The sequence below is a fragment of the Synchiropus splendidus genome, chromosome 15 (assembly GCF_027744825.2).
Source record: "Synchiropus splendidus isolate RoL2022-P1 chromosome 15, RoL_Sspl_1.0, whole genome shotgun sequence".
Classification (NCBI taxonomy): domain Eukaryota; kingdom Metazoa; phylum Chordata; class Actinopteri; order Syngnathiformes; family Callionymidae; genus Synchiropus; species Synchiropus splendidus.
The window spans coordinates 12,902,745-12,922,502 of record NC_071348.1 but is presented as its reverse complement, the minus strand read 5'-3'; the positions used below and the strand labels follow the sequence as shown (position 1 = coordinate 12,922,502).

The 19,758-nt window shown below is 42.6% G+C and overlaps 1 protein-coding gene across 3 annotated transcripts in view; it reads right to left on the bottom strand.

Moving 5' to 3' along the window:
• The window catches only part of LOC128746567 (lamin-A-like), a 28,382-nt gene extending 8,624 nt beyond the window's left edge, over positions 1 to 19,758 (bottom strand). Inside the window, exons 1-2 of one of the 3 annotated variants that reach the window (XM_053843698.1) lie at positions 19,626 to 19,758; positions 10,910 to 11,289 (exon numbers count right to left, since the gene is read on the bottom strand). In XM_053843698.1, the coding sequence (XP_053699673.1) occupies positions 10,910 to 11,244 (335 nt within the window). In that variant the 5' untranslated portion in view covers positions 11,245 to 11,289; positions 19,626 to 19,758. Of the gene's footprint in view, positions 1 to 10,909; positions 11,290 to 12,564; positions 12,768 to 19,625 lie in introns of those variants that run through there. The other 2 variants (XM_053843696.1, XM_053843697.1) reach the window with 2 other exon arrangements.

The following is a 19,758-nucleotide window of genomic DNA, read 5'->3' as shown; positions in this document are numbered from 1 at the left end:
ATCCAGCCCTTCACCATGAGCGGGTCATCGACGCTTCAGTGTAAATATCACTGCACTCTGTTTAGATAGAACCTGGGGAGAGGAGACAGGCTGGAGGATGGAGAGTGTGTCAGTGAGAGAAACCGTGTGTTTGGTCGTCGAAAAGTGCCTTTAAGCGAGCACGAGAGAAAGAGAAAATATGAGTGGCCTTAAGTGAGAAATAGTGTCAGGGACAGAACAAAATCAAGCAGAGTGTTTGTGGGAGAGACGGTGTGTGGTCGCTGTCCACGGTCTGTGTTTGCAGGAGAGACAGTATTTGAAGAGTTGAAGCCTGCATGTCACAAATCGAAGCAATATTGCAGAGGCTTCTGCTTGTGTGTGAGCAAGCAGAGAAAGTTTGAGTGAGACTGCATGTGTGTGTGTGTGTGTCCATCCATGTTATTAAACCAAAAGATGAGTGTGTAGTGGCACATTTGATCTCTCAGTTATTGTCAGGAATCACAATAGCAGCCATATATGGGACACTTCAAATGAGCAGCTGGGACAGCGGTGTCAATATTGTGAAATAATTTGGGATCAAATGAGAAAATACAAATGAAAGGCTCTTATCCAAGCACAGATGAATCCATTTGAAAAGATTATATTTTTGCAGTGATAGAGGTGACTGAAGTCAGTGCAGGGCGGTGAGCAAGAGCAGAATGAGTACAGAAAAGTTATGTCCAAAAGTTGGTGTAAATCACTTTGGATTTCAAGTTGAAATCAAATAAATAAATACGTGTATATTTCTTAGTTCCTTAACTTGCAGAAAGTTATGAATTACGAAATTTCCAGGAAATTAAAGACTGTTTTCTTTCAAGAAAATGATTCTATCAAATAACCTTGCCGATGTTGCTTTAAAAAGACGGCTGGGTGAAGGTGTACCAGACATAACCGGGAGGAAGTGAGGAGGGCAGTAGAGCGTCGGAGAGATAGAGGGAGGAGGAATGTGCTGGCTGGGCTCCCGCTCTCCAGGATGACTCACAGCTATCTTTGTCCGCCCCGGTAACAAGAAATGTACCCCGACTGGTCGAGTGAAAGAGAGAAAAAAACCCACTCCCCCCTGTTTTGCAATGCCGTTACCACGGCAACCAAGGCCTCGTCGCCAGGCCAGCCAAAGTGGCTTTTCCACACTGTGGATGAGCAGGAGATTCTGATGCCAAATCTTTAAATATCAGACACACAAAAGACAAGACTCCTCTATCTCTTATGAATAACCCAGAATCAATATCTTAAGCACCCACCAATCATTCCACTGTAAAAGATAATTCATGCTCATTCATAAGTCATCACATCCACCTGAGCCGAGAGGGTCAAATATGACTGAACTGTAGCAGGTCACAGCCACGACAGGAGCTGGAAGTTTAGCCCTGCTGCTCAGGGGCACACACCCCTGACTCACAGACCAATATCAGCATCTATTTCCAGACACACTGAAACTATTTTCACTGATCAATAAAACATTCCTTCTAAAGGTCATTTGCAGAACTGGTTTATCTTCCATGATACCAGCACTTCCACTTGTTCAGGAAGGGACTGCAGTTGCCTACCTGGCTACATATGGCAACAGTTACGGGACACCCTGGACAGGCAGCCACACACATTCAGTATAGACCACCACTAAATGCACTATATAGACCACCACAAAACATATTTTTACTTTAATTAAAGAATATTTTATTGCAAAATTATTATAAACTGAAATATTTTATTATTTAATTTATTTAATAATTTTTTTATTATTATTTATTTTATTATTTATTAATTTATTTGTGATTTCATTTGTATCGTGAAAAATTAAAACCTCTTTTCTGTATTCCACCATCCCGACGGCAGACTCAAGTGCAGTTGTTGCATGCTCATCAAACAGCAGGGGGCGCAACTATTTCAGGGTGTCAATGGTAAAGCTGCAGAAACATCTCCTGGGCTGCTCCAAATATTATCTGTCCGATCAACATTTCAGATTTATATGAGTGGCCAGCATCACCACGCACGCACGCGCGCACACACACACACACACACACACACACACACACACACACACACACACACACACACACACACACACACACACACACACACACACACACACACACACACACACACACACACACAGAGATCATATGCCAGCCATGTGGGGACACACGGGCGGGGTTTCCCTATGACTCACTATTCAAACACAAACGCACAAGAAGGGGAGGGTTTCCTCTGACTCCCCACAGGCTTTGAGGGCTGTCCAGCTTTCCCTTTTTCCACCTTTATTTTACTTCTCACAAAAGCCTCTCTGTGGAGCTCACAGGACGGAAAATGTTGTAGAGGCCCAATAATCACACACGTCCAGAAATAGTCTTGTGTCAGAGGACAATACAACTATAGGCTCTGAATGAATTCTATCAGGCGCTTGAGAGGGATAGTGAATCCACTTAGACATGCTCCGACTGATGGCACGTCTCGACAGTGTTTTGCCTGTGTAAACACAACAGGCCGGCACATGACCGCCTCTTGTGTCTCCTCCACACTGAGGAGCATAATAAAATGGTTGTGTGCGTGACTGCTGCCGCTGATAAATCACCAGAGAAGTGAAAGAAGAGCCATCCTTGCCACAGGCCACCCATACAAGGCCGCATGGGGCAAATGGAAACAGTTGCTAGTGTTTCCGGACTTGAGTGACAAGGCAGATTGATGCTTGACCACATTTGGAGTGAGCTTTCCTCCGATCAATCGCCGTGATAAGGAAGAATCATTTCTATTGATAAGTCAGTCAATAAAAAGCTGAAAGCGGTGGCTGCCTCTGGTGTAGTCTTCAGTGAACCAGCTCTTGTTCTGCCTGCATGTTTAGATGATGAGTCACCAGCCCGGAGTGAGTCAGGAGACACACAGCTCTGCTGGAAAACGATCATAGTCAGGGGTGACTCTCTTGTGTGCTCCTGACTGAACTGGTTACTTCGGCTCGGGCCAATATTTTACATTTCTGATGTCCATTTTCATATTAAATGAGCATTTGTATGGAGTCTAAAGTCATTGGTAACATTGTTCTTTTCAAAATATACTTTTTTTCAGTTACGGTTAGCAAAAACAGCTCACATCACAACACTCTCTCTTTACAACACTTAATAATGTATTACTGTTAGACCCCAGATCACAGTTTTATGAGTGAAAATACCCCTCCCTGTTCATTTGAAAGGTGAAAATATCTGTATGAATTAACTGCAAATAAATTAATCTAAACACATATCATTTTTCATGAACTAATGTAATTTTATTTCATGTTTTACTGTACATTTTAAGTGTATACAAACTAAATTAGAGGCTGAACATAAATTAAAATTGATCTTTTGTCACAGCATTAAAACTGTAGCACAATTCTTTAGGGACTGACAGTGACTCAGGCTTCAGAGGCACGGTTGAGCCAAGTCGGGAAAGACGTCCTCTCGTGACCTCAAAACTAACCATCAGGAATAGCGGCTACATAATGAACATTACTATGAATAACTAATATTTAGGTAGAACCACGAGACTCTAGAGAAGTGCTTCCTTTGATAAAATGCTTTAACTAACTAGTTCTTTGGCTGTTAACATGCAGTTGGGAAAACTCTCCCACACGTAGGTACTAAAGAGCACATCTTGCAAAGCTCAGCTCCTCTATCGCACGATCACTTAACATAACAGAAATAGCTGCGAGTAGGAGATCCCAATTATTCCAGATTTAACTGTGTAGATGTGTGACCTGCTGCTGAGAAAGTTTAATTATAATTTGCTCTAACGAGAAAACTCTCTGGTGCCCTGCCCCCTGCATCTGTTCCCAGAGAAACAGATTGTTCTAGCAGCTTTTCCCAAAAACTCCTCACAGCTGCACACAGCCACCATGAGTGCTCCACAAGCAGAAACCTGAGAGGGAAGCCGACGTTAGACAGAACTCCATGTGGAGTCAATGAGACGGAGACAAGTTTTGCATGTTGGGGCTGTAAAGAGGAGAAAGGATTTGTTGCTTGGAGGAGCACCAGGCGGCAGTTGTGGGACGGGTGTTGCTCTCACGCAACACCACAATAGGCTGGCAGCAGACATAGGAAACAAGGACCAGCAAATCAAAAGCACAAAGAGGAAGAGTTGATGATCTGTTCTGTTAAATGTTGCACTGGAGAGACGTAAAACATAAAATACGCATATCTTTGCCTGCTGTCTGCTTGTGCACAGCAAAGGCAACAGAAGCAATGCTGAGCTAAATAGAAATATGAAAAAAACAGCATTGCATACACTTCAAATTGTCTTCCTAAACTCATGATTAAATCAATATATCTATCATTTTAAAAATAAATAATTATTAATGAGATTTTAGTAGCAGTGATAATAATGAAAATTCATCAAATGCATTGTTCCAGTTAAATAACCTTTCAATGACTTGAACTGCCCATGTATTATCCATCATAACTTGACAGACGCAGCGCTGCAGGTAGGTCAAGGTAAACCTGAGCAGAGCCTTTTAGCTTGAAGTGAGTACAGCCACCCTGCTGGTGAAAAACAAGCTTCACAGTCACAACCTCTGAAACATCATTTTCAGAGCACAGTACGTGCAAACAAGAGGTTTAATTGAAATAAATCACAGCTGACAATATTTAGAGGAGAGAGTGCCGTCTAGTGGACAAGGAAAATGAGGACACTGTTTCACGAAACCTCATCACAACTATTCATCCCAAAAAAAAGCAACTCCTTGTTCAGTACCACCACGTTTTCTACCGAGGAACCCTGTCTTCAACGACGCCAGAAGCTACACAAGCACCCGCTACACAACAGTAGGCAGGAAGGGAGGAGGTCAAAGCTTGTATGTTACTTGATAGTACACAGCAGTACGTTGGTAAATGCTCAGGTGGAATATCAACGAGACTCTTCAAGATTCTGCAGCAGAACTCCAAACATCCCATCTGAGCTGGGACGGGCCTCCAGAGCTGGAAATGAAACAAGTTACATAACAAACCAGATGGAATGGAAATGGGAGATGGAGTGCACCAACTTTGCCCACTTCGCCAGAGGGAGGAGACTCAGCAGAGTCCCACCATCTTTAAGTGATTTTCCTCCCAAACACGAGCGAGTGAGTCACCCCGGCTGAAGGCTCGTGGAAACTCTATAAACTAACATAAAGACAGAGAGACCTGCCAAGCTCACTCTCCATTTCGAACCAAGTTTTGGGCCCCCCAAACCAAGTCTGTTGTTATTTCCACAGCAATAAACAGCGCAAGACAGCGCCATCTCACATATTTACAGGCTTTACACATCTGTTCCTCATTGTGAGACTTTGTAACAGGCTTGCAGAACAAATAGTCACCAGCCCTTCCTATTTAAAACACCTTCCAGAGTGGCAGCCATTTTGTGACTTGATCGACATTTAAAAAAGTGAGTATGATGCAAGTATGTGAGACTCAATAGCTGCAGGAAAAATAGCAAAAAAAAAGTGAAAGTCTGTGTGGTAACAACCACAAAATAGACTTTATATATGTAATTACATGTATTTATAATTTTGTTTTTTATTATTGAAATAAATAAATCACAAAAAAACAGAAAGAAAAAAAAATCTAATATAAAAAAATGTCCAGGCCCAGACCCACCACCACAATTCCAAAAAAGATCAGCTACAGTAAGGACACACAACCACAGTAACACCCTCCTTACTACCACACCACTCCCAAATGAAAAAGCATGCTGATAAAGGAAGGAGTTTGTTTAGATTGCAATGATGAATCCAGTCATATTTACACATATTTAAGGTTGAGATTGAAGTAACACCAATTGTTTTGTACATACTACTCGCACTTTTAGTAGACTGCTTCGCATTTGTCAAGTAAAGACCATTAAATACTCAGCGCTTGAATCCTCAGAAAGCCAGCGCTGATATCCTCTCCTTTTTAGGAAGAGAACTTCAGACAATAGTTTTATCTCGACACATCCAAACAGGCAGCATTCCAAGTTATCCATATTGCTCACTGGGAGTGGAATGCATTTATAAACAGGTGGTGTGTTTAGTCTCCGTGGCTACAAACTTCAGCAGTGAAACCAAGCAATGACGAATAGATCACACACAACTTCCCTTTCGAAATATTTAATGACCTTCATGAATTTGACTCAAAAATGACTCAAACCACAACCATAATTTCCTGTTTTCACTAGCGTGAGTGTGTCTGTAGTTTTTATATCACTGGAGCTTTGTCGGAGTATTCATTTGTTTGGGACGCAGAGTTGTAGTCTGCAGCATTAAAGGTGGATTATGTGAACACATTGTTCACACAGATGGACTGTCTGAGCCAACAAGTGCCACACCCAAACTCACAGGTGTGGTTAACTCACCTGCGGTGAATTCACCCATGAACCAGCAGTCTTTTGACTGTCAACTCATCCAGTCAACAGCCATTGACAATGTCCACACCGTTTACATTTGGGATGACGGCGCACGTTCAAATGATAGTTGGAGTGATGGCAAATCTCAGCTCTAAAGCAGATGAGGATTTCTTAAAGTTATTTAACCTTTTGGTGATTTAGAATTTGGATGTTGGTATTTTTTTCACTTTTGTAATTTTTTGTAATGGAATGCTCTGGAACTCACAAGCACAGGGTTGTACCAGTTAAAACAACAAATAGAAGAGTGCAGTTGAATAACACAAATAGATGTTAATCCTGTTCTGTGACTCAGGTTGTACTTTCACTTTGGTGATCCGAGTTTTGCCCGACATAAACTTCCTTTAAAGAGCTGCTGTCACCGATGGCCGACAATTGCCTCAAGATTCCGGACACTTTTCAGGTGCTACATTAGTTCATCTTTGAAATGAGCTAACTCAATATACTCATACATTAATAAACAACATCAGTGACTGGAAGAACCGAGGGAGTTCTCGGACCCTCCTAGCAAGTATGAAACTCAATCACAAATGGGACCAAAACAAACATGTTTTGAATGTTCTGAAACTGAAGTGTAAATTAGAATCTTAGCTCTTATAATGCAAAACCGTTGCAGTGCATTATGAGCCTTGCATGTGTGGTGATGTTGAAAGGCCGCTAACAATAGTTGACATGACTAAATGTCTCAATTATATCACATGCTCGGGGTCTATTGGTTGGACAGGCTGGTTACAGTGGATTGCCAGTTCATCTCATGGCACTTTTTCAGATTTTTATTCTTATGAAAAGGTTGGGGATTAACAAGCGATAGAGAACCGGTTCTTCCACTGATCATCACAGCTGGCAGGAGAGCTAGCTGGAGGCCAGTTTGGGCACAAGACCGTGATGAAATTTAATAGTGAAAACAAAGCAATGCCAGCAATTGTGCTGGTCAGTTCCCATCACCTGCTTTGCTTGACTGTCTTTTGAGCTTCATTGCAGCCGCATATGTGGGAAATATCGCAGTAGGAAAAGTACCTTGCACATCGGTGTAACAGGAGTAGGCAGTTTGTGTGGCGGTGGCTAGTCAAGTATGCGAGTTTGGTGTGCCAGGAGCTGCACCATCATGCCCTCAGGCTAAAAAGGTGTGTCCAGTCCGTTGAACAAGCTCCACTTGTTGCTGTGTGCTTTATAGTTGAGCAGAAAATGATGAAAGCAACATCATAGACGGTGAGACCCTCCCACACTCCTCCGTCAATCGATATTTATAAACCCACTTCTGGTTACAGAGTCTGGACTCAGCCCGTTCCTCGGACCACTCCTGAATCACACGCCTCCATGGCAACCGAACAAACATGATCATTTAACAAATTCCTTAAGTGACAGAAGTGACTCATTCTCTGCTTCACACTTGCATCAAAAGATTCTCCCTACTACAACTGTAAATGACTAAGGCAGATGGTTCGGTTCCTCACAACAAAATCACTTGTTTCCAGTTATTCATTGTTCGATCTGGAAAACATAGTCCCTTCAACAACAATGTTAGGCCTGGTACAATTGGACTCTCCAAAGAAAACAATGTAACATCAAAAACATTCATGAAATAAAAAGTTTATACTGATTATTATTATTAGTTTAAAGAAATTAAGTTAGGCATGTGATAGAAACTGTCAACTCAGGGAACCACTCCTAGAGCTCTGGACCCAACTTAGTTAGGACCTGAAAAATCCTGGTGACTTTCTTTCAGTTGGTGCATGACTGAGGCGTAGTTCTGGGCACTGACTTATGTTATAAACGTTTTCATCTAACTCTTTAGCTAGGCCCCTGGAAAACTGGGGCTCCTCAAGTTCTTGATCACAAGGTTTTAATCCCGATAGAGTTCAGTTTGTTTCAGCCTGAACACCTCATCTTCATTCTGACCTTGAGAAGCTTGGTTTAAAACCTGATCATCACATTGATTTTGACAAACTAAATTTCAGTTCTTGCTCGGAACCATTCCTTCAGAGCTTCAAAAGAAACACCATTGGTTTTCTTCTTGGTATCTATTCCGTAATTCATTGCTAAGAACTCTTTGCATTTTGGTTCTCCCAACCAAAAGAACAACCCGCATTACCTGAATCAACTGATAAAAGTCTCGATCTGACCTTACAGTATTAGTCTCAATAACTTTAAGTCACAGTCTTGTCTCTCCACCAGAGCGCTCCAGAGTCTCTGCACCCAACAGTCTTGCAGTTTTACCATCAATAAAAATAGATATGGCGCATGCTGTGTGGCCTTCTGAAAAGACTCACTAAAACAGGAATGTTGTTTAAGTGCAAGAGCTGAAACATAAAAAAACATTTCAATACCAGAAATGTAATTTTAAAGTAATATTACTGTATTATTATTATAATATTATTATTACATTCTTGAGTGTGTTTGTCCAGATTATTGACTTTTAGCAGGGATTGATGTGCTGAACTAGCACTCAAAATAAGAGATTATATTCTCTGATGTCTATTCTTGCTCCTGGCTTGTAAAGAGAGTGACCTCGGCTGGACAACACTCTTCTCTCAGCAACCGAACTGATCCTCTCACAGGCCACATGCTCACCTGCCTCCACCAAAGGCAAATTTACAGACCACTGACTGACAGGAGAGGGTTCTGTACCTTAGAGCGGTGACTCTTGTGATGAAAACACAATGTTGCCATACTAAAAACACTTGAACGGTGATTTGGATTAGAGTTGAACAAAATTTCCAATTGCTTAGTTTCAGTCTGTAAATTTGGGTCATGCCCCCCAAAAAAACACATCAGATACCATGCCTCTCCCCATGCAGGTAGCTGGAGTCATATTTGCCTAGGGACAACTGAATCTGCTGAAAAAAATCTGAGTATTGTGTTAACACAAGAATAGTCAGGTTACCTCTGTAGTGAGGTGTCCAGGCGTGTGCAATTGGGAGGAAGCCACGGGGCAGACCGAGAACAAGCTGGGGAGATTTATCATTCACATGTATGGCCTCACTGCTGCCGAGGCACAGGTTAGAAAGTCCACCATAAATTCAATTGTATTGCAACAATGTTGGGTAAAATATACCATGACACCTGTCTTGAAGCAACACCTCATGAGCACCTATATTGAGTGTCTTGAGAGCATAACTGATGTTGTCTAAATGTCAACTGACTACAGCCAAGATCATCAACAGTAGCAGTACGATGACAGACACCAACAATGTCGCTAACAGTTGAAGAAAAAAATGAAAAAACAATGAACATTTTGATTATTTTTGCTTAAAGAACTTTAAAGTTGCTAGCATTTAGCTTTAGCGTGTAGCTAGAATTCAACATCAACCACCAACAAACTCCAAGTGACCTCATCTGAACCCAGTTAAGATTGAAATTGGAATTTTGCCCCCGGCAGCCAAAAAATAATCCAAACTAAAAATCTACCTGAGGAAAGAAAATTCTGTTGATCAACACCCATGATAGGACTGTAAGCCACGGAGGAGGCTTTCATGTTTCATGAGGAGGAGCACAGTCAAATAGGGACTGTGATGTAAAGGGAATAATATATGACACAACCTAAGCCTAGAATTCTGTCACTCATCAGGCCTGCTAATGTGTTTTGAGCGGCCCCCCTTTGCTGCAGCAGGGAGAAATGTCTCACATGGTTAGCAGAGGTGTTCACTGCCGAGACACGGAACAGTGGAGAGTGTGTGTTTAAGGTGGAGCTCTCGTGGAGGTGTGTCGCTCTTTCCAAAATCCCTCAGGGCGGAATGTGACACAACTGTACTTGCTAACTGAAGAGAAACACAAACTCGACGGTGAAGAAAGGGATCCGCCGTGCTCAGCGACACATTCCAGGAAGAAATATTAGGGAGTTCCACTGCCTGGAGCCGTTTTAAAGGAGATAACTACTGTGTTTAACAGACACACGTTCAGGTGTTTTGACGGGGCGGCTGCCCTAAACATGATTTACTATATTTGCCATATTTGACGAGAAACCTGGGCTTATAACCACAGTTAGCATCAGATCCTCATCTGTCCTGCTTTACTTTCAAATAAAGCTTTAATGGCACCAACCTGACAACTCTTCAGCCCTAAACTGAAGTCACAGAGAGCAGAGAAGTGCGGTCATTGGCAAGAGGCTTGGAGCAGAGCCGCTGCTTATGGTCGTTTTACATTGGGAGGTTTCAGGAGAGCTCCCCTAGTGGAGGAACGAGGGGCTGACAGAAAGATCTCTTTCTATTGAAAGATGTCTTTCTATTGCTCAAGGGTAAAAAAAATGACGAAATAATCTGGAGTTTAAAACTAACACAAATAAAGTGTGACGAAAGAAGCTGTACAGTATGTTCCCAAATAAACATGTTTGACTGTAAACTCACTTCCAAACAGTCACATTCCTAGCAGCAATGAATGAGTGAAAGACAAATACCAGCTGAAGTCTGCTTCCATTTCTTAAGATGCACATCAGAGAATAACATCCCTTGAAAATGAGTGAACTGACCTGAGACACTTCTACGAACCACTCAGCAGAACTAGCGCTTCCTACCTGGCCTTCAGCTCCTTGTACTCCTCCCTCAGCTTGCTGAGATCCAGCTGCAGGCGGGCCCGCTCCCTGGCCACCTGATCCAGGGTCTTGCGGGCATCGGCCAGCTCAGTCTCGTAGGCGGACTTGATCCCGCTCAGGTCGCGGCTGACCATAGACTCGGACTCTGTGATGCGCAGTCGTAGCCCGGCGTTCTCTGCCTCCAGGGAGCGCACCTTATCAATGTAGACGGCCAGCCGATCATTGAGGTTGCAAAGGTCCTCCTTCTCCTGCAGTCTGGTGATGCGAGTAGGGGAAGTGGCACCGCGGCTGGTGCGTTTTTGGCTCGGCGTTTCCATGGCAATAGTGGCTCAGCAAGACGTTTAGAGAGGGTGACTCACTGTCTGCGGGAAAAGAACAATGAAAAGGGGTCAGGGTTGGCACTGGACTTCAAGTATTGAAATCTTCACAACCGTATTGCTAACTAAACACCCGTACAAGCTAACATGAGTCACAAGAATAATTTGTTTTTAGTCTCTGTCCTCCGGATGTTTTAACAGCTGAGCATGTTGTCCAGCAGGTCTCAGGTGGCTTTCTCCAAAAACTTCAGCCAAAACATTGTCTGGGCCATTATCACTCTGGAAAATACAAAATATTCTGCTGTGTCATCTCAGGTCGATGCTATGCTAACTACTCACTAGCTAATGTTCACCAACAGTATTGACTCAGTGACACCGCATCAATATAGTACAGTTCTGTTGTAGTGGATCAAGTACGTGTTTAAGTCGCTTAGCAACTGTCAACAATCACACGCTGAGCCATACTGGCATAACTGTGTCTGAATATAATGTCTATGATCAGACACTCCGCTCGTAACAGCCAGGCTGTTGCTTGAATTGCTTCAACTCATTGCTCTTAAAACTGAAACCACTGTATTGGAACTCAGCAGTTCAGTGGCAGTGTGAGTTATCCGCAGCCTGTTGCCATAACAATGGATGGGAGGTGCCCTTGGATGTAAGACATTAATATATATATATATATATATATATATATATATATATATATATATGATGTAACGGCAGGCACAACACGCTCCCGAGCCAAATCATTAACTTCATTTCTGTTCTCTGGCCGCGGCCATTAAAAACGCTGCTGAAGTAGTCGAGCCACTTTGCTGACTTCACTGCAGAACGAACTAATTCAGACGCACCTTCAACTCATCCATTTTTCATCTTGTTTTCAAAGCCACAAATATATTTAAATTTTACTTAAATGACGCTGCTGCAATTTCTGTCGGCCAACAATAATAAGTTCTGGAGTTACTGGTACACAGACGAAACGAAAAAAAAAGTTCCATTTGGTTCTTCAGTGGCACCAATCCATCACCACATCAGTGCCAAAAAGTACATGTGAGGACACACACAGTCCAGTGGGTGGGAGGAATGGTGCACTCACACCCACAGGAGCAGACCTCCACCACCACGAGTGCTCTCCAACTTCATTTAAACTCTCAACACTGCTGCAGACTCCATTTTTCGGACAGCAGGAATTTTGATGAGTCACAGCTTGTTCAAAGTTCTCCTGTCCGGTGCGGGAATTAAACTAACTCGCCGAGACGCAAAAGCTGTTCATATGCTGCTGGCCTTTCACCCGATGACAACAAACAGTCTAGACCTTACCTCAGCTGGAGCTAAGTGAAGCAGTGTGGAAGCTGGTGTGAGTGAGTGACATACCCCTGAGGAGCGTACTGAAGAGGATCAGTTGAATAATGTAGCCTCGCTGTCTGCTGGTGGGTGTGTGCGCCTTTGGCTGCTGCCCTCAACTGCGTTCCTATTTGTTGCTGGCTGCACATGTACGTCTTGCTGAAGAGGGAGAGAGGAGGCGGGTGCAAGGACAGAGAAGGGTGGGGTGGCGAGGCGAGGAGGGATGGGGCTCCAATTGCGACTCATTCATACGCTACAACGTCGTACTGCTGCAATTTATTTGAGATTCTCCGACCCCTGTTACAACATTACAGCCACACGAGTCACTAATTTCACCAGATTGACTGCCATTTTGGTTCTTATTCACTCTCCCCTCGGTTCTGTTTCCCGACAAATTCACGGAGAAAAACGAGCGCAGACTCATAATATGGACGTGCAGTTTATTGGTTTAAAATTTGTCTGAATCAGTTTAGTGAATCCGCCACATTTTCGTGGAAATAAATGAAACTTATTCGCCGTGCGCGCGCACCCACGCACACTCATTTTTAAACAGGCATTGTCATCGGCAACTATGCTACTGCCTGACGCTTCAAGGACCCCAGGGACAGACAGACCAGCGGACCTACATCTGAGCAGGTAAGTTGCGCTGCCCCGAAGTTAATATAAATGATTTTAGTGCTGCAGTTTTTTTCAACCAGAAGCAGAACCAGGTGCAAGTCATGTTCATCAAATTTACTCAGTGGAAAAAAACTGAATACAATTCTGAATTAAGTAAATAATTAAACCATGTCTGAATATCATAAAATAAAAATAATATAATTTATTGAAACTCTGAGGAAGACTGAGAATGTGAGCAGTTGTTACTGTTGGGGGAGGGGGTCCTAAGATCACACCGGGAATGACGTGGTGAGAGGAGAAGCTGTGGAAGTACAAGCTGGAAAGGAAAGGAATGAAGCTCTGTAGATGCAGAACAAGTGCGTATACACGAGAGAGAGAGGCAGGAGGACTGGCGAAGGTGAGGGAGCAGAAGAAGTGAAAAGTTAAGGATTTAGAGAGCAGTCATAGAGGTTGATGGACAGATTAAAGGAGGTGAATAAGAAAGTGCAGGCAGGTTGGACCAGGTGAGGACGGTTGATGTGGTGGTCTGTGATTAAGAGTGGCAGCAGTTCATCATTTTTAAATATTCACTCCTTATGATGTTTGTCTCTTTATTTCTCAGGTGGATGCAACAGTTGGTGAAACCGATCTTCGGTCCAAGAAAACCTTCTGAGGTGATATCGCATGCGACTTCTGGAAAGATCTGCTGTTGGTCATCCCAGGGTGTAAAGAAGGGATTTTCTTTTCTGGTCTTTCATGATAAAATCATGAATTAGAAAATTCAGGAAAAGTGGTATTAAGGGTCAGGAATGATGAGAACTGTTCTTCCCCTGCTCCATTGCCATCTCTGAGAAACGCAAGTACGAAGAAACACTGGCTGAATTGTAAGTAATGTAACGAGAATGAAGCCATGTTATGTCATGGTCTTACAATTTGTCCTCTAAGACATTTACAAGGTGTTAGAGGAGACTGAGATGAACATTCATTCGTGATTTGTGATGATACATGAAAACAGACCAAGCTGTTCATGACTAGTAATTACTGCACATGTCTTTGTACATCAACAGTGTGTTCATGTATTTTGGTTTCACTCTGAATAAAACACTTCAAGCTTCCCTGTATGTGTTATTGAGTGTAAAAACATTGGTCAGTTTCCTCAAGTGTTTGTCAACACTTTGCATCACACCACTGTTTCAAGACTGAATCCTGTTTCGGGCTCCTCGTGTAGGTGTCCGCAACAAGCCGACATTATATCCACGGCCTCCAGCTGTACATCACACTGCAGCCGTCGGGATTCCACCCTGGTGTGAGTGTGTTTGGTCTGCCAGCTGATCTGGACCTGGACACCAGCATCACTGTCATCCAGGCCACTTCCACTGCCACGTTACTTCTCCTTACTGCCCCTCCACTGTCTGTCAGGTCTGGGTGTGGACTACAAGGTTGTCTTCACCTTCAAGGACGTCCATAACAACATTGCTCTGCCATCAACAAGTCATGCCCAACTGTATAAACCATGTGTGTCGTGTTTCACTGCAGCCTGCACACAAAAGAAGGGTCGATGTTGAAGAAAATGTGGTTTTAAAGGACTACAAACATGGCGGCCATGTTGATGCCATTTATGATGGGTCTAGCATGGGAGTTGTAGTTTTTAGATGCCACCTCAAATTCTCTTCATTCAAAGAAACAAAACAATCATTAACAATATGCAACTGAGTCTATCTCTGGAGCTTTGAGGACACAAGGGAAAGATTCATGAGAGAACATTTAAAGTATTGTGTCATTTGATCTGTTATGATTCCATAATTCTACATGAAAGAGCAGCCCTGTGTTGACAGTGAAGCCCACAGGACAGTGGACTCTCAGAGCATCCCAGAACACCTGGTCTCATGTCCAAACACCCAATTGTTGACCGGCTGTGGGCGTTCAAAGGTGGACATTAATCAAGGTTCAAAGGTCACTCCTTCAGTCGGGGATTCACATTTGACCTTCATAGGTCCATGAGCATAACAAGACCTTTAAAACAATGCATTGATATTAGCTGTGCGATGAAGTTAGCATTTATCAAATCAAGATCACAACACAATTCCAGGCGTACATTCTGTGAAGACTGAAAGCAGCTGTCAGTGCTTCCTTAAACCCAAACTCTGAAAGCATCTCTTGATGTTTTGTTTGCGAGTGAGGGCCCATCAGAGGTTGAAATGGCTGCTCAAAGTCAGCAGCTGTTTGCAGTCCTGTTAGATGGAACGTCTCTGATCAGGTGTGTGTGTAATCGATGATCTCTCACTGCAGCAGGCCTCTTCTTTCCCTTCCTCGCTGCACCCAGACCTGCCCACTCTCTCTCTCTTTCCCTCTCTCTCACAGCCTCCTGCCCTGACTGGTGGTGCCAGTGCTGGTGAGCCTGAGCAGTGCCCCAGGTGGCCCGGGGGAAATATGTGGACACTGCCTTGCTCCGGTGCATGCAGCTTTCCTGACCCAATTCACACGGTTTGTCACGAGGGAAGACACCAGATCCACACAGGTGCAAGCCAAACGCAGCAACAGCATCATATCATGACAAGGTTTTTTTTTATTTACAAATAAAGTTGATAAAAATGTGGAAAAATTAGTCTATGCCACCAAACAAGATTTTCTGAAACTGTTGTGACTGTTGCTGAAGTGCATTACGGGACTAGATCTTGTATCTGATGAACCACAAACTCCAACTTGACCTTGATCCAAAATGAAGGCATTCATTTTGACAAAATACTAAATTTTCAACTCAAAAATGTAGAATAAATATTTAGCTAAAGATGCTTTTTCATGCTTCCTTAAATGCAGCGTTGCCTCGAATGGAGTTCAGAAGCCAGCGAGGACATGCTTTCGAGTTGAAATATTCATTTACCTTTAAGAGTGCCATTGTTATCCGTGACAGAAAAACAAGCTGCTGTCCTCTGAATCCCGGTGAGAAAATATCCAGAGATGGAAATAATAAAAATGAGTATTACAGATGAAATAGTTTCTGCAAGTCATTTCTAAAGTCTACATGACAGCAAGTGGAGCTCAGGCTTTTATTTATCGTCCAAGGGTGGAGTCTTTGACATCACAGGTCTGCTCAGATCGGATGCTGGAAAGAATTGACATTTTCTCAGCTTGTGTGTCCTCGGAGTCTGAGTGTGTTTGTGTGGTCGAATTAGGCAAGATGGTATCCCTGAGTCTGGGCCACGGGGAGGATCCTGGCTTCTGTGCTGTGGGTGGAAATCAGTTGTCAGAGCCTGACTCTGACTCATACAGCCATGTTACACGGAGCACGCAGCTGAGACTTCCGAATCACAGACGTTACTACACAAACCACTTGAATGAGGTACAAACAGAAAGTGATAGAGATTTGAGGTTGGTGATGCTACTTCCAAACTGAACAGTTGACAAACAGGATTAGTGAGGGTTGAATTTTCTGAATCCTGACCACTGTTGCATTGTGGGACTTGTAATATGAATGTTTTTTTTCTAGACATAGACATTAGAACTTAATGGAGGGGGGGAAATCATGAGGAAATAAGACTTTTCAATAGACATTTTCAAAATGACTCCAGATCACAGGCTTGTTCTCTCACGAGCCTGTCAGTCCTGTGCTAAGGTCATGACCTCAAATGCATGACCAAAAGTAAAAGGTGGGGACCAAAATAGATGGAGAGGATTGCGTTCAGCTCTATTTGAAAACAAAAAAAGCAAGTCGATTTAATTGAGCAGTAAATGGGTGAAATGTTATTTTGTCTAAAAATCAAGAGAGCTTCCTCCTAAAGTCAACAAGTCTTGATATTCCACAAGGTCAAAAACGAAAGTCACCACAATGACTTCACAAAGAAGCTGCAATTGTGTTTTCAGTTTCTTTCTCATTTAAACGTTTTAAAGTGGACATGAAGACTATTGGGGGAAACTGACAACATGACAGGCCCGACCAGGCGAGCCCTAAACTCTGTCTTCCTCCTTGTCTTTCTTTCTGCCCTCGCAGCATTCCAGTGAGAGAAAAACACAAAGCACTAGCTGTTGAAACTGTGAAACTACCAGGAGCTAATGATTTGCTGCTGTCTGGGAGGGGAAGGGGAAGAGCGATGGCACCACGGAATCTCACCAGAGACTGAAGCCTTTCTTTAAAAGCATGTGGTAATACAATCCTGTTTCAAAGCTACTTTAAAAAGGTACAGCAGACATGGGTAACTCTGACTGCTCTATAATAAGCAGTTAAACGCTCATTATTTGATTTGAACCCTGACACAGGACCGGGGTCAAAGGCTATGTCAGGAGAGGTGTCACAAGTGGCGTCAGAAGTAGGGTGCGCACTGAACACATGACAATAAAGCAGGCCAGTGATTTACAGACGGTGATGTTGCTTAGAATCTGTATCAAATCCAACACAGATGATGGCAGAGGGAGCCAGTCACTGTCCTGGGTATGAGCAGCTTGTGATGGACAAGTGAGGACCTCAGGTCACACTGTGGTGAGCAGACTTTGTTGGCCACGGTTCTGAGGCAGCACTACCTACTCCAATAGCATTTCTATAGGGGCCACATTGCAATCTGGCAGGGTCATAAAATAATAAAAGAATAGACAGTTAAAAGTGTTGTGTTATCAGATGTGATTATGACTGTACTAAACAGTTTTTAGAAGAATTAGAAGATATTGGGGGAAATAAAATCATTTAATATTAGAGAAAAATTAGATGATGATGATTATTATTTTTACTACGCAAACTCAACAACCACAAACTCAAAAACACAGCAGGGCAGAAAATTATTGGGCTAATGTGGTTTTATTTTCTGATTTGAAATAATATAGTATCAATGATAAATCAATAATATCATTGAATATGAGGGACAAGACATTATAAGACGTTGGAAAAGGTACCGTATTAAACGTATGATATAGATATATAATATAATTAAACTATAAAACAGTTGGATATTAAGAATAGAACAGTATATTTAAAAAAATAAAATGATGAATAAATACATAAAACATACTGAATAACAACATAATGAAAATTGTTACATTCACATTTTGAGACTGGCTTCAAGACAGGACGGGATTTGTCCAGGTCTGCTCTATGGTAGATATGGCCGACCTGAGTCTTTTGACGTCAGGTTGTCATCGCTGCTCTCTCTGAAAGCATCTTTCAAAATAACGCACGACACTCGACTAGTTGACTACTTGGGTTACACCCTTTCAAACCTTATTTCCATCTCAGTTCTTCAGTTTAATATGCTAGTTCAATAATTGTGAGCTTTTTATTTCAACTTATTTAAAGTGTCCACATGCGACTGAGAGGCTATTTTTAGAGGTAACTGTTGCTCAACATGATTATCTCAGCTGTCGAAAGTTCAATCATCGGTCAGACGTGCACAAAAAGCCAGTTAAATACTTCAAAATGAATACAGAAAAAAGGTCTTTCACAACACACTGTGTTAGTATAGACATATTTCACGACTCATCCAGGTGAGTCAGAGTATAAGTACTTCATTCCACAGAACAAATGAGACAAGCGTGACAAATCTCCCACCCACTTGCAGGGTGGGTCGCATGCGATATGAGAACAGGTCAACAGCATGTTTCCTTGCTAGAGGAATGAGATAAGAGTGACAACAGTAGGGACTGGTAACACTGGCAGAACGTGTTCAAATGTTGTCAAAATGATGAGGAAAAAAAAAATCATAATAAAGTATTTATCTATCTTTCTAAGAAAAAACAAAACTGTCAATGATATGATGAATATTAATAAGCTATAGCGACTGGAAAATAATAATAATATAGATATGAAATTGTGAGAGTATTATTCATGCACAGGATGAAGTCAACCCCACTTAGTGTTAAGTAATTCTACCATCCACCCTCCGAAACCTCACCCATCTTCAACATCCTCCCTTGTCACGTCCTCCTTCACCGCATCCATAACGCTCATTGGCTGCCGACCTCCTCTGCGTTTTGCCGGCATCCTCATTCAATATCCACTGAACTTTGACTCCCAACTCAAACATCTTATATATTTATATAAGACCATGTCGTTCCTTCACTTGTAATGGGAATACAGCGATTTTATGAATGACTGAAAGATCTATTCTGCGTCAGATGGAGAACCACATTTTCTCACGTGATGGCTCAGAAAAATGTACGATCTCCTCTCACTTTCCGACAGATGTGATCCGGGTCTGCTGCAGACGGCTGTGATCATGAATGGCTGCACAGTGCCAGTCATCCGCGGACACCGAAGGGAAAGCGGCGCCACCTAGCGACGTGTGCAGGAAGTGTCAGACGGCTCAACAAGCCGGGTCACCAAGTTCATGAGCAACTCGAACACACCAAAACGGTTCAAATAAAAACACACAGCGGCAAATAGACTCAGACAAAAGTAGGCCGGATATTTTCAAGGAATTATTGCGTTTCACAGCGATGACATCATATTTTCCTACCTCGATTCTTTGTTCCTACATTTGTTTTTGTTTTTTTTTGTTTGTTTTTTCTTGCGGACTTAGATGACCCCTGAACACAGCCGCGATCCGCAGAATCCCACAGCTCGGTGGTTATCCATCAAAAACGGATTTT